Here is a 13323-nt window from a genome sequence, read left to right as displayed (position 1 = left end):
ACGATCTGGTTTCACCCCTGGGTTCTGGAAGGAGGTATTGCAGTGTCAGAACACTGACCAATAGATTCAAAAACAATTTCTTCCCCAGGGCAGTCCGCATCATAAACAGCTCAAATTAGCACCTGCACTTTAAGGTACTGCACTGTTTGCACTATGTCCTGTCTTGGGTGTGTTATAATGTCTATTGTCTAAATGTATTGTCCATGTCTGTTTGTTATTTCTTTTTCCTCCACTGTTACTGGGTACAGCTGAACGAGTAGGCATTCCAACACACTTGTTGTATATGGCCAATAAAACATCTTGAATCTTGAAAGTGACTGCCTGCAGGAAAGCTTACTTTGCCTGTTCAGCAGTAGATGAAACTGACGAGATCTGACAGAAGTGCTTATTTTATGTGCAGCTGCTTTTTGATACTACTCTTCTGGTGAAATGAATGTACTGAAAAGAAAAATTCTCAGAGTTCAGTTGGTTTTAGAAGCAGAAGGAAAATGACCACTTGGAAGAAACACATGTTGCATATCCTGCTGTTAAACCTCCAGCCATTTGGGTTTCAGTCAAATGAGGAAAAAACCGATTCAACTTCAGTTCTTTTTCATTTCATCCAGAATGTCGTGGACAAGTTGTCATGAAGACAGGAAACAAGCTGTTTCACACAGAAATGGATCCAGCTCATGGTGTATCTGACAAGTATTTTCATATCCATCTGTTTTATTATTATATTAATAATCTAACATATTCCTACTGTATTCTTGTTCGTCATTCAAGCCCCGCCCCCTGCTGATCGCGGCTTCTGATTGGCTGAGTCGCAGATCCGCGCGCTCGGCGTCTCCGCCTCCTCCGGCTCCGGCTCGCGGCTGCCCGCTCCGCTGAGGGCGCGAGAGGAGCGCAGCCGTTATTTGTGAGCGGCTGTGTGTCGGAGGAGCGATCGTCTCCCTGCGGCTGATCCCTGTGGAGGCGTGTGGGGCTCCTGAGGCGCGGCTCTCTCTGCCTCCTGTCACTGCGGAGAAGAGCCGAGGGCAGACCTGCAGCCCCGCTCCGCCGCTATGAGAACCAGCGGGTCTGCAGGACCGTCAGTCTCGGACCTCCTGCGGCCCAGCGACGGGTCTCTGCTGCTCCCGGCCGCAGGGCTTCACACACCGTGGCGCTGCTGCAGGGCGCTGCAAGACGAGCTGCTTCAAGACCAGATGTGTCGCTGCGGACTGGTTAGAGCACAAGGTCTGTGCGTGAGCGAGCGGAGTGACCATGAGGAGGAGCCGGAGAGCAGATCTGCAGGGCGAGTCTGGGTCACAGGAGGACTAATGAGCAGGCTGTGTCTGGGAGAGGTCTGGCAGGAGACTGGAGTGACAGTAGAAGCCCTGATGAGCGAGTCGTGTGAGAGAGGAGGGAGAGGCGAGTCTGGATGGAGGGAGGAAGGGGTGTCTGACGTCATATCGTGAGCAAGACGCTCCGCTCCGTGTTTTCTGAAACTTTCCGGCTGACACTTTGGAAATCAGACAATTAGTGCTTCTGTTGGTAGAGTTGGGAAAAATCAGAAAGCATATAAAATTGTAATTGTATAATTAAATATAGTGATTATAATGACTTATTAAACGTGAGCGTGACGTCGACACATCGGGATTGTGACGCAACAATTGCGGTCCGGGAAAGCGCTCCGGTGCTGCTGAGTCGCTCAGCGCTGATGCTCGTAGCGAAGAAAACACTTCAGCTCGACACGGCTTGTCAATATTCTCTGTCTTTTCACTGAAGATCCTGGTGGTTTACGGACGAGGTAGGGACCTGCCGAGGCTCGGTATCGCGGTTCCGATTGTTCTTGTTTCTCCTGGGCAGATCGAGCTGTTATTGTGTTAACACGGGGTTCAGTGAGAGGGGGTTAAAAGCGCTTAACCTGCTGGAGTTTTATTAAAGCCCAGAGTGCAGATCTGAACAGGAATTCATTGCTGCTTCTGTTCCTGTCTCTGCTTTCACTGATGTGAAGAATTTGCTTGTGTTCTCAATATCCCGTGTCTGCCCTTCAGCCTGTTGGGTTGTATTCCAGTAGGACCAGCTGGTTAGAGAGAGTTCTGTGGTGTCTAGTGGGGCTGCACTGGCCTGTCAGCAGTACCTTGACTCCCAGTGTGTGAGAAGCGCCGCCCAGCTCCCTGCTTCACTGTGCTGTTCTACTGGCTGACTGACAGGTCCAAGATGAGCCCGAAGGAGTGCAGCTGTGAGCCCAGCAGGGTGAAGTGGCTCTCCTCCTGTGGGCAGCGCACAGGCTGCCAGTGCCCCGGGCCAGGTATGACACAGCTGGATCTAGACCAGTGCCCCCTGAAGCCAGTCCCCCCACACACTGACTCCTGGCTTCCCTTTCCACTGGGACTCCATCCCTGGGCTCAGCTCTGACTGACCTGAGGGGCTCTTCGCTGTCACCCTGCAGGTCTCCTCAGCTCGAGGCAGGGAAAGCAACAGCAGTCTCTTCATCTTTTCAACTAATGATGATTTGAGCAAAAATAAACAGAAGATTTAAGCTAAAATAATAATATATAAAATAAAATAATTGAGAGTATTTTTAAGAAGACTAACATCCATGTAAGGTATGAAACTATTGAAAGTGTTTAAAATGAGTAACTCACAGTGGTTATGAAATGAGCTGTGTCTGAGTGATGTACTGCAATTATTCTTTCATTTACATTTAATTGTAAATTTGGGAAAAGCAAATCTATTTATGAAGATCTGTCCAAGTCCTTTTGACTGGGTGTGAGAGACGCTGAATTAGAGGCTCTAATCCCCTTAGAGCAGCAGAAGGAGGTTCTCCACCTGGGAGCAGAGCTGCTGCCTGATTCTTCTTCAACACTGAGATCCTCTGTTTGCGGAGGAGCAGCTGCTAACAGGACTGATGTGACCCAGAGAGCAGCTCTCTTTGTGGGCTCTTCAGGGTTCAGAAGTCCCAGTGGCTGCAGCTGTTATTCAGGTCCATGAAAACAAAACCCTGCACTCTGAAGCCTCCTGCCCTTAGAGCAGATCTGTATTCCTCTCTACTGGAAAACTGTCCGGGGTGAAAGAGTCCCAGCTTTTACGGGCTGTGCATCAAAAATCATTTTCATCTTTCTAATTCTCAGACACGTGTCAGTAGGGTTATAGGTCCCTCAGACAACAGGTCAGTTTTAGAGTTTTCTCCCTAGAAGTCTGTGCTGCGGCGACACCAGTGTTTCCCCTGTCTGTGTGTCTGCTGTAGATGAGGTCCTGGCTGTTCTGGAGGGAATGAGCAGCTCTGATGAGGAATCTGGGAAGCTCCTGATAGAAGAGCTGCTCTCCCTCCTGCAGAGGAACACCAAGGGGACACTGCCAGTCATCCTGGGATTCCTCGAGAGCCCCCAGGTAACATGAAGGAGCTCCCTACACACCTCCTGACATACTCGTTGCAAACGCACTCTAATCAGGAGCCCAGTGTGCTCCAAGATACTGTCTGTGCTGTTTCTTACAACTAGAAGTCAGAAGATAAGCCCTAACGTGTTGTCATCTTGACAGATGTGCTTCATTGGAAGCCTGGGGTTTCTCTGTGTGTTTCCACTCCCTCGTGTGGTGAGCTGGGGTGGTTCTGCTGTTTCACCCTCAGTGCCGGTTGGCCAGGCTGAACAGACACTCTTGGTGCTGTGATGAGAGCAGCAGTCTCACCCCTGGCTTTGGTTCTTCCCTGCTCTAGGTGACAACTGCCCATCGCTCTGCTGTCCTCCAGGCAGTGGAGAAGCTGCTGCGCAAAACATCTGCGCAGCATCTGGATGAGTCCTTGGCCAAGAGCACCGTCTCGATGGCCTTGAATGAGATGACGATGTCACCGGTATGTAAACCCCTTTTATTCCTGCCTATCGAACTGTTGTCTTGCTGTAGTGCTGTGGTCTGTTTCCTTGCCTGTAGCACACATTGATGCATCTAATGGAACCAAATCCTTGTGTGTTAACTTGTGTGCTCATTGGCTTGATCCAAGCTGCAGCTTCAACTCCAATACTATCGACTCCCAAGACGCTCTGATCTCTTTTTACTGTTGTTTCAGAAATGGCTGCCTGACTGGCAACAGCCAGCCAGCAACATTGTCGTTTGTGTGGTGAGAGACCACTACGACAGTACCATGGATATGGTGCTGTCCTTCTTCCAGCCCGGAGTGCTCCCTCACCACACCCTGCTGAATGCTGTAGGAGATATCTCCCGCAACTGCAGTAAGTTCTGTGCTGCTAATGGGGTGTGATCTGCACAGATATATTCCAGATTTTTTACTGTGCTGTATTTCAAACTTCATGATACTGGTCGTATCTGTCCATTCAAGCCCTGATACATGAGCTTATTATGAAGGCTCAGTGTTTGTTACTCATGCCGCTTCTGAGTCTCTAGTGTTATCATGAGCCTTGGTCCCTACCTAGTGTGAAATGTGTTTTCTTTGAAGGTCGTGACATAGCAAGGGATATAGTGAGACTTCTGGACCTGCTGGTGCCTGTTCTTCCCCTTGCTGTGACTAATAAAATGAAGGCAATGATGTCTTTTGGTAAGTGTGCAAGCTGTCTCATTTAGGGGGACAGTTGTTATCAATGCTTGGTTCCACTGGCAATCCACTGACAAGGCCTGTTCAGACCGCTTCCCACTGAACTACAGGACTGCTTTGATGTAGCTGAAGAGTGTAGCAGGCTGTTCCTCTCTTGTGTTGTCAGCATTGGAAGGCCTGTATGAGAGCTGGGCAAAATTCCAGGGTCCCGGGCAGTGTGTTCAGGACTGTTCAAGCCAGGTCATCATAAGTTTTGATATAGTGCACAGATGGCTGCCATCTTCTGAGCCAAAGGTATGGGATCTTTAATCCAGTGTAGGTTATTTGACATCTTATTAATCATCCTGAATTCTCAGATGTTCTGGAGGAAAGAATGGACTTGAATGCCAAGAAAAGATGTGTCCATGCAGGTATTAGGGAAGGGTATCAGGGTCCAGGGTTCAGATCACAGTAAGCAAAGTTGAATAGGGTGTACTTATGAAGCAGGTTTTATTCATTGCTCAAAGCTGTTCTAACTGTCTGTGGTTTTAGACAAGTTTGCTTTCCTGTGACTGTATCCTTTCCTTGAGGATGATGGTGTTTGTGTTTTGTCTGAAGGTGACGGAGGCCATTGTCTTGGCCCTGGCAGCTATGTGCTGCCTGCTCCCTGAGGAGAAGCTTCAGAGTGAGCTGCCAGCAGTTTTACAGGCCTTCCAGCCACTGTATGCAGCTGAGCTGGACATCAGCTACTCCAGAATCAACAAGGTAGGGCTGTGACCGACGATGGGCCTTTAGGTGTACAGGTTGTGGATTGTGAGGTCCGTTTCTTTTAGAAAATGGATTTTGATTCCTTAAATTGTAGATCCAAACAATCACTAGTAGCACTTTCCCAGTGTCCCTTTGTCCACAAGCTCCAGTGATGTGCTGGTGAGGCCCAGTGCAGAAGAGGATTATGGTCTGTGGTGCCCCATGTGATTGTGGAAGGGTGTGAACAAGATGGATCTGCCAGGGGTAGAGTCCAGGGGAGGCGTTATCCTGCTCTGTCAGATTTTTGTGTGTGATCAAACTACCAAAATCCTAATGCTAACGTGTTATTGCATACACTGAGAGAGTGAGGCCTCTTGATGAAGCAGCAGTGCCTCTCCAGATTGACTCCAACGTGCTCTTCTTTCAGAGTCTGAGTGTGCTTGTGGGGGCAGCAGTGCCGAAGGCCAGACCAGTGCTGGAATCCCAGCTGGAGCAGCTGCTGACCATGGTCCACGCCCAGGTAATGGGGACAGCAGCCCGCTCACCTGCACAGAGAGACGTTACAGTAGTGAAGCCCTCAGGAGCCTCATCAATGACAGCAGCTCAGTGCTGTGATCTACCCCTCTCCACAGCTCATGGCAACACAGAAGTGCCGTGTATCTGACTGCTGAAGCCCTTATTCATTCAGTTGAACGGATATTGATGACTCGGCTCATTTTATCATGGCATTAGAACAGCAGTCCATGAGAGAGTGTGCATGATGCCCTTGTGGGTGTTGTAAGAGTGCTCTGATGCCTGTCTGGTGTCCCAGGATCTGGCAGTGCTGATGGGGCTGTGTGCCAGTGTGCACCTGGATGTGGTGCTGTCTGTGCTGAAGAGACTGGAGACCCAGCTGACTGACCCAGCCTTCCCCTGCAATGAGCAGGGCTCTAGGGTAGGTGTACTGCATCAGAGTCCTGACAGACAAACAGAAGCTGCTCTTAATGTCAGCTTCTACCTACAAGTTTCAGCACCTTGATCTGGATTGTCATGCTTGTTACTGCAGAGTGATTTCACCTGTGCCCTGATTCTGTGCTATGGGCAAGTTGCACTTAAAGCACCTGCAGAGGATCTACTGCAGAGAATGGACACTGACTTTATGGAGAGACTGAGACACCATGTCACCACTAAGGTAGGCAACATGTCCTCCTTTAAGAACAAGAGACCTGACAGAGTGAACCTCACAGCTCCTGTCTGAAGAGTGTATTCAACCACTGATACATTCTGTAATGTGCTTCTCTAACGCAGGGAGGTATTCATAACAACTCTCAGGCAAAAGTTCTTCCTTATTTGTTCTGCTACTTTCCTGCAGTGTCTGGGTAGACATTGTTAATTATACTTCAACCTGATTGGATTGTTCTGGGGAGGAGGACACAGGGATACAGTGTCCGAGGCTGTCCAGGCTGTGAGTGTCCATCACAGCCCAGGGCTGGTGGAGGTGAGGTGGCGTCTGGGCTGTCAGTGAGTGAGCTGCTGTGTGTCCCCCTGCAGGAGCCCAGTGTCAGACTGAGCCTGTGCCGCAGTGTGGGCATGATGGCACAGGCAGTGCGCAGCGCCAGTCCCTCCGGAGCTCCCAGCTTCCCTGCCAAGGCCGAGCTCCTGGCAACAATGATGGTCAGTGTGTCTGACGCAGACTCCTGTCTGCTGTTTTCCTACACGGATGCTCTGGACAAGCTGTATCCTGTCACTGTGAATCGGAGAACAGATAGTTTTTGAGAAGTGATTGGACGGGAAACTGTTTTGCTATTGATCAATACAGTTGTGTTTTTAGCTTTTTGGAAACACTGCTCCAGAAGTATTCAGAAAAATGACTCCTTTGTTCACAGCTAGTGACATGATCCTGTGTCCTGTCTCTGAAGACAGCACTGAGAACTGCAACAAAGGGGCAGTAGTGGACAACTTCAACAGTCAGTGTAACAGAGCTCATGTGATCTGTCTGAGATTGACCTGCTGTTCTTGTTCCCTGTAGGCTCTTGACCTGCTGCAATTCTTCGGCAGTAGTTATACTCTGGATGACAGCTTGGAAGAGAGTTTGAGGGAGGGGATATTATATCTGGCTGCACAGGACCTCAGACAGACCATCCAGTCCCTAGTGACCCTCATTTCTCCCTCTGAGAGGTAGAGCACAATTCTAACAGTGAGAAGCTCTTTGCAATGATAAAAGCATCACAACAACAGCACTGTGTTGTGGCGTCAGTGTTTGTGTATTTTAGCTCTGAGAATGAGTTTGAATGCAGAGCCCTGCACTGACAGCTGGGGGTGTATTTTACAGCTCACTCTCGGAGGTGTGGCAGGTCCTCAGTACCAGCCAGGTGGTCTCGGAGACCGTGAAGGACCTGGCTGATCATCTCGGCCTGATGAGGGACATGAAGGTGGATGATCCAGAACTGGATGTAAGTGACTATAGAGCCAATCTGCTGGTGTTTCTAACTGAGCAGAGGACAGATAGTCAGACAGCTGACAGCTACAGCACGGAGGTACTGTCTCCCTGTAATATGTCGCTGCCCAAGAGCAGGCAGAGAGACACCAGCAAACAGGCAAGCGGCTGTGTGAACAAACAGCTCCCTGTTTGCAGCACAGGGACAGGCTGGTGAGCACAGAAAAGCGTGGTGCAGACCAGCAGCCCAAAGCCACGTCCAGAACAGGCCAGATCAAAGCTGGGTGAACACAGAGGCTCAGCACACAGCAAACTCCAAACTCAGAGCTGATGGTAATAAGCACAGTCTGTAAACAGACAGACACAGCACACAAGCACAAGAGGGTAATCTAGACAACAAAGGCAGGGTGAAGCTAGGGGCCAGTATCCGAGGAGCAAAGTCGGAAGACAGGGAGAAGCTTGAGACTTTTGGCCGAGTTCCTGAGCGCTGCCAGACCAAGGGCTTGTGTAGCTTGAACCACCTGAGGCAGGCGTGGTGGACAATTATCTTCAGATGTGGCTGGCTAGCACGTCAATTTTAGCTGTCCCTTCTGCTGACCAGCAGCGACCAGCATGACCCTCCCTCAGTGTAACCCTTGTCCCAGCAGTACTGGGAATGAAGGCCGACTGGTGTCCTCCTGTCTTCAGATCCACAGACACACAGAGGAGCAGCTGGCAGCTCAGAGCTCAGCCCTGACAGAGCAGGAGACCCCAGCTGAGCCAGTTGTTCTGCGGGCTCTACTGGGCTTGATCACTGTCCTGTCCATCGCGGACAAGAGTCAAGCCAAAGCACTGGTGCCCTTTGTGTACTGTAGAGCCAGGCCCTGCTTGGAAAGTGTAGGTTTTTTAGGATGTTCTTTATTCAAATATTGTGTCATTTGTTTTTGTCTATTAAATTTAAATATAACGTTTGTAATTGTAATCAATTGGATATCCATGATTACAGTGTTTGTTCTTTGAGCTACTGAGCTACAGTGACAGTGGGCTCAGACTCCAGCCCTGAGAGGAGAAAATAAGTGGTGACAGTTTGTGCGTGTCTGTGTGTAAAGTTTCCCTCTTGTCCTGTGTCTGTGTTACAGGAGAGCCCGGAGGTCCGCAGAGTCACAGTGGTTCTGCTGGGGCAGCTGGTCAGGCTGGGCTCTGAGAAAGCCCGGCTCAACAAAGAGGTCCACAGCTCCCTGGTCAGCGTGCTGCTGAACCTGACTGACCCCAGCCCAGAGGTCATCCAGGTAAAGACACAGAGCTGCCGCTGGCTGGGCTGAGCCTGTGGGACTATGGGTCTTCTCACGTCCTTCTTTGATATTGATACTTGTCACCTATCCAGTGTTTGACCAGCTTTGCAATTGGTGAAGAAAAAAAACCCTACAGTCAGTACGAACTTGTAGCCTGTAAATCTAAACATTCAGAGGGTTACTATCAAGGATGTGTCAAAGGGTTTCAGGGCTGGCTTCTATTTTCTGACATTTGTGTAGTTTCTGTTTAATTTGGGCTCTGTTTCAAGATAAACTGGTTTTGACAATGTGGATTTCCCCAGGCCTGCTGGACAGTCCTACAGCACTTCACCCTGGAATGTGTGCTGTCCATGAAGGAGATGTGCAGGATCCTGGTGAGTGAGGTTCTCCTGGGGCTGGCTTCTGGGCTGCTGGTGAGAGAGGGGAGCACACCCTGCTTTTGGGACACAAACACACGAAGACTTCTGTCAGATTTAGGAAATATATTTGTGCTAAACCAGTAGTGCTGATGAGTTCATACACTCTCATTAGATGGATTAGAGGTGTTTATGTGTAATGGAGGGCTGTCTCTCACATGGGGGCTCCTGTACAGTAGTAGCGTGCTGTCTCACACTGCCCTGCAATATTCCCTGTGTCCAGATAACGAGTGGGCAGTTCAGCCTGGCCCAGAGGCTTGCACTCCAGGGTGCACAGAGCAGAAGGGCCTGGGTTCGGGAAAGTGCTGCCATCTTCATTGGTAAGAGCTCAGTGACAATGAGAAGAGTGATTGAGGCTCAGTGTAGAGATGATGCTCCACTGGTAAAAGTGAGTTGTGCTGTGGTTAGTGATGAGGGTATTGCCGGGATGGGAATTCAAGCATTAAAACGCTACTCTGTAGGTTTCCCTTGAAACAGGTTTGAATCTGAATGTGTTTGATCACTGGGGTTTTCTCAAAGGACTCAGGCTCTGATATGTCACACTAGTAAAAGGCCTCTAGTAAGAAGGCTCTAGTATGTCTAGCTACAGTAGTCTCATTTCGGCAGCAGGACACTGGGCACCACTTTCAGCCTCGTCTGTCTAGTGTTTGAAATGCATTTTTCTGTCAGTAATGAGGCAGGTTAATCAGACTTACCAATGTCACCAGGAAACACATTTCCATGAGCTGCTCTCCATTCAGAGTGTTGGCAGTGTGCGCTGGTGCAGTATCCTGTGTGGTGCTGTGTGTGCAGGAGCTCTGCTGTTCAACCCCTCTGTGTTTCAGGCCTCCAAGTGCAGCAGCTGCAGAGGAGACTCTGCTCTTGTTTCGCTCTGAGAAGAGCTCAGCGAGGTAACGATGCTTGTGTTTTGTGTCCAGTATGTTGACCAGTTGTTCTTGTACAGTATATAATAATTAATAATAATAATTGCTTACACTTATATAGCACTTTTCTGGACACTCCACTGAAAGCGCTTTACAGGTAATGGGGATCCCCTCCACCACCACCAATGTGCAGCCCCACCTGGATGATGCGACGGCAGCCATAGTGCGCCAGAACGCTCACCACACATCAGCTATCAGTGGGGAGGAGAGCAGGGTGATAAAGCCAATTCATAGATGGGGATTATTAGGAGGCCACGATTGGTAAGGGCCAATGGGAAATTTGGCCAGGGCGCTGGGGTTACACCCCTACTCTTTTCGAGAAACACCCTGGTTTTTTTATGACCACAGAGAGTCAGGAGCTCGGTTTGACGTCTCATCTTAAGGACGGCACCTGTTTACAGTATAGTGTCCCCGTCACTATACTGGGGCATTAGGACCTACATGGACCTCAGGGTGAGCGCCCCCTGCTGGCCCCACTAACACCTCTTCCAGCAGCAACCTTAGTTTTTCCCAGGAGGTCTCCCATCCAGTTACTGGCCAGGCTCACACCTGCTTAGCTTCAGTGGGTTAGTATTTAGTATTTTAGAGTCTGTTTAACCAGAAATTCTGGCTGTAGCCTCTCACACCATAGATACCCAGTGTACAAAGTTTTGAGAAGTTCAGAGCATGGAGATGAAAAATGTATAGTTGGCCTGTTTAGCAGGTTTTTGTGGAATTGCACATCTGTAGTAGCTCTGCTTTATTTTATTCTTTTTAGAGACTTGTGCGGTCTGTGAATTACAGTGTGGCCGTTTCTTCCAGCTTCATAGTTTGACATTTTTGACTACTGTTCCTTCTGACAGTGAAGAGAACACAGATGTCACACAGAAAGGATCTCACACTCCTTCTTTAACCCCACTGCATGAGGTCCAGACCTGCTGCTCTGCACAGTGTCTCCTAACTCACACCTGCTGGGCAAGAGCTGGATCAGCACTGCAGCTGTGTGTCAGGAGCTGAGCAGGGCTGCAGGACCCCGAGTAACAGCCTCGTCTCTTTCCTCCCGCAGATCTGAGGGTCCTGCTGGAGGACCCAGAGCCGCAGGTGCGGGAGAGGGCTGCTGAAGCCATGGGGCTCTTCACCCGGCCCTGAGCAGCACTCTGGAGTCGGGGCGCCCCTCCCCAGCCACTGCAGAGACACCTGGGTGCCCCAGCTCATTCTGGACCAGACAGCACACCTCTCTCTCTCCTCCACACACAACTTTGTGTTTAAATAAATTACACAACGTGTACAGAAGCTGGTTTTCATTCCAGAATGTATGAATGGTGCTGAACCAACACTGAAGTGTATGAAGCGCTTTTCTGTCTTCAGTCTGCAAGTGTTCAGACAGGAGAAGCTGGAAACAAGCTGTTTCACACAGAAGTACAGAATACAGAGCAGTGAAGTGCAGGAGAGAGACAGAGGGGCGCAGGAGAGCTCAGGTGATTCAGCTTCAGCCCAAACTGGCGAGTCTGTCCACCCATCAGTCCGCTGACCTCCTGCGGCACAGCGGCAGGTCTCTGGCTCTCCTGGCCCACAGGGATTTCTCACACCGCCGCCCTGCTGCAGTATGCTGGGAGTCGAGCTGCTCTGAAAGTGCGATTTGCTTTTACAGATTGTTGAGAGCACGAGGTCTGTGTGTGAGGGAATCAAGTAGGAACATTATAATGCACAGTATAGCAGACAGATCTGTCTGTTGCAAATCTAGATCATTCTTTCATACAATCGGTGCAGCAAATGAACATGAATTGTCTTGGTTTGGTTTGGTTGGAGATTTTTATGATCAGGAAAAGCCACGGTGATGGTGTAGCGTGAAAGACAAAGCAGCAGGTCTGTGGAAAGTGGGAGGAAGCCGCACTCTGAAGTGATCGTGGGGAGACGCATGTCTGAGGTCATGTCATAAAGAAGAAGCGCTGCTCTGTGTCTTCACACACTTTCCAACTGACACTGGAAATAAGAGAACCATTTGCTTGTGGGGAGAGCAGGAAGAATACTAAGTTGTATAATAACTTTCAATCAATTAATAATATTAATGATTGTTATCACTGATTATGCGCATGTGTCACGTAGTGGCACCAGGATTGTGACGTAACATTCGGCAGTCAGGAGCGCGTTCCAATTTTACTGACTTAAAGAGCTCAAGTACGAAGCGAAGAAAAAATCTCACCTTCTGAGCTTCTTTTTCCACTGCGGATTCAAGAGTCATAGCTGTTTACTGGACTAGGCAGGGACGTGCTGAGGCTCGGTCACACAGATCGGATTGTTCTAGTGTTGTTTCTCCTGGGCAGATCGAGTTATTACTGTGTGAACATGACTCTGAGCAGGAAGGAGTTCAAGCCTCTTAACTTATGGGTGTTTTGTATTCACTAGAAGACTATGTACAGAGTGCAGATCTCAGGAGAAATGAATTGTCGCTTCTGTTAATGAAGTGCAGGACTTCCTTGCGTCTTTCATTTCCCCATTCTGCCAGTTAGCAGAGGTGGATTGTATTCCAGTACAAGAAGTTGGTAAAAGAGAGTTCTGTGGTACCTAGTGAGTGTTGCTGCTGGCCTGTGAGCAATACGTTGACTTGTCACGAGCGTGAAGCCATGTCCAGCTCACGTCTTCACTGTGTTGATAATTTTAAATGCCAGAAACGTTTAGTTATAGTAGAGTTGTAGGACAGAATTCCGTTTTGGAGGGGTGCATTAGCACACTATTAGATATTAACCAGGTTGAGGGATGGATAGATTCAGCTCAGTCAGAACACTCAGTCATTTCAGAAGTGGCTGCAGTCCCTCCTGGCCCAGCTGTCTCCAGGTCAGCGCCGGCACCAGCAGCAACCACACGTGAGCCCTGGGTCGCAGACAGGGGTCTAAGAGCTCAAGGACTAGACCCCCTGCACACCAGTCACCAGTCAGACTCAACAATAGGTTCTCTGCTTTAGGCAGTGCGTCTGTTGATGCAAAAAGGTGCTCATAATTGGCGACTTGATAATCAGGAATGTTAGAAATCCTAACCATCACAAAGCAGTGGTCTCTGTAAAATGCCTTCCTGGGGCCTGAGT

General features: G+C 49.4%; 1 protein-coding gene across 12 annotated transcripts; it reads left to right on the top strand.

Annotated features, from left to right (window-relative positions):
- Positions 1-835: 835 nt before the first annotated feature.
- Positions 836-11534, top strand: LOC138225230 (uncharacterized). Of its 12 annotated transcripts, none has more exons than XM_069184700.1 (21): positions 838-1768; positions 2175-2272; positions 2771-2947; positions 3212-3354; positions 3680-3814; positions 4028-4190; positions 4415-4513; positions 4677-4804; positions 5108-5254; positions 5664-5756; positions 6048-6170; positions 6282-6407; positions 6767-6889; positions 7245-7393; positions 7548-7668; positions 8340-8528; positions 8771-8920; positions 9226-9297; positions 9563-9659; positions 10164-10229; positions 11308-11534. In XM_069184700.1, exons 2-21 carry the CDS (start codon positions 2182-2184, stop codon positions 11388-11390), a joined length of 2475 nt encoding a protein of 824 aa, XP_069040801.1. In that variant the 5' UTR covers positions 838-1768; positions 2175-2181; the 3' UTR covers positions 11391-11534. The 12 variants fall into 12 exon arrangements, with proteins under 12 accessions (XP_069040809.1, XP_069040810.1, XP_069040799.1 ...); XM_069184701.1 differs by having other exon boundaries at positions 9563-9727; positions 11308-11397; XM_069184702.1 differs by lacking the exon at positions 11308-11534 and adding an exon at positions 11105-11292 and having other exon boundaries at positions 9563-9727.
- Positions 11535-13323: the final 1789 nt, after the last annotated feature.

This window comes from Lepisosteus oculatus, chromosome 27, assembly GCF_040954835.1.
Source record: "Lepisosteus oculatus isolate fLepOcu1 chromosome 27, fLepOcu1.hap2, whole genome shotgun sequence".
Lineage (NCBI taxonomy): Eukaryota > Metazoa > Chordata > Actinopteri > Semionotiformes > Lepisosteidae > Lepisosteus > Lepisosteus oculatus.
Note: the sequence above shows the minus strand (reverse complement) of the source record. Positions and strands in the feature narration are given on the sequence as shown.

Coding starts and splice junctions, on each gene's coding strand:
- LOC138225230 (XM_069184698.1), top strand. CDS start 2,182: ATGAGCCCGAAGGAGTGCAGCTGTGAGCCCAGCAGGGTGAAGTGGCTC. Junction 5,757..6,047: donor TGACCATGGTCCACGCCCAG/GTAATGGGGACA, acceptor CTGGTGTCCCAG/GATCTGGCAGTGCTGATGGG. Junction 7,394..7,547: donor CTCATTTCTCCCTCTGAGAG/GTAGAGCACAAT, acceptor TGTATTTTACAG/CTCACTCTCGGAGGTGTGGC.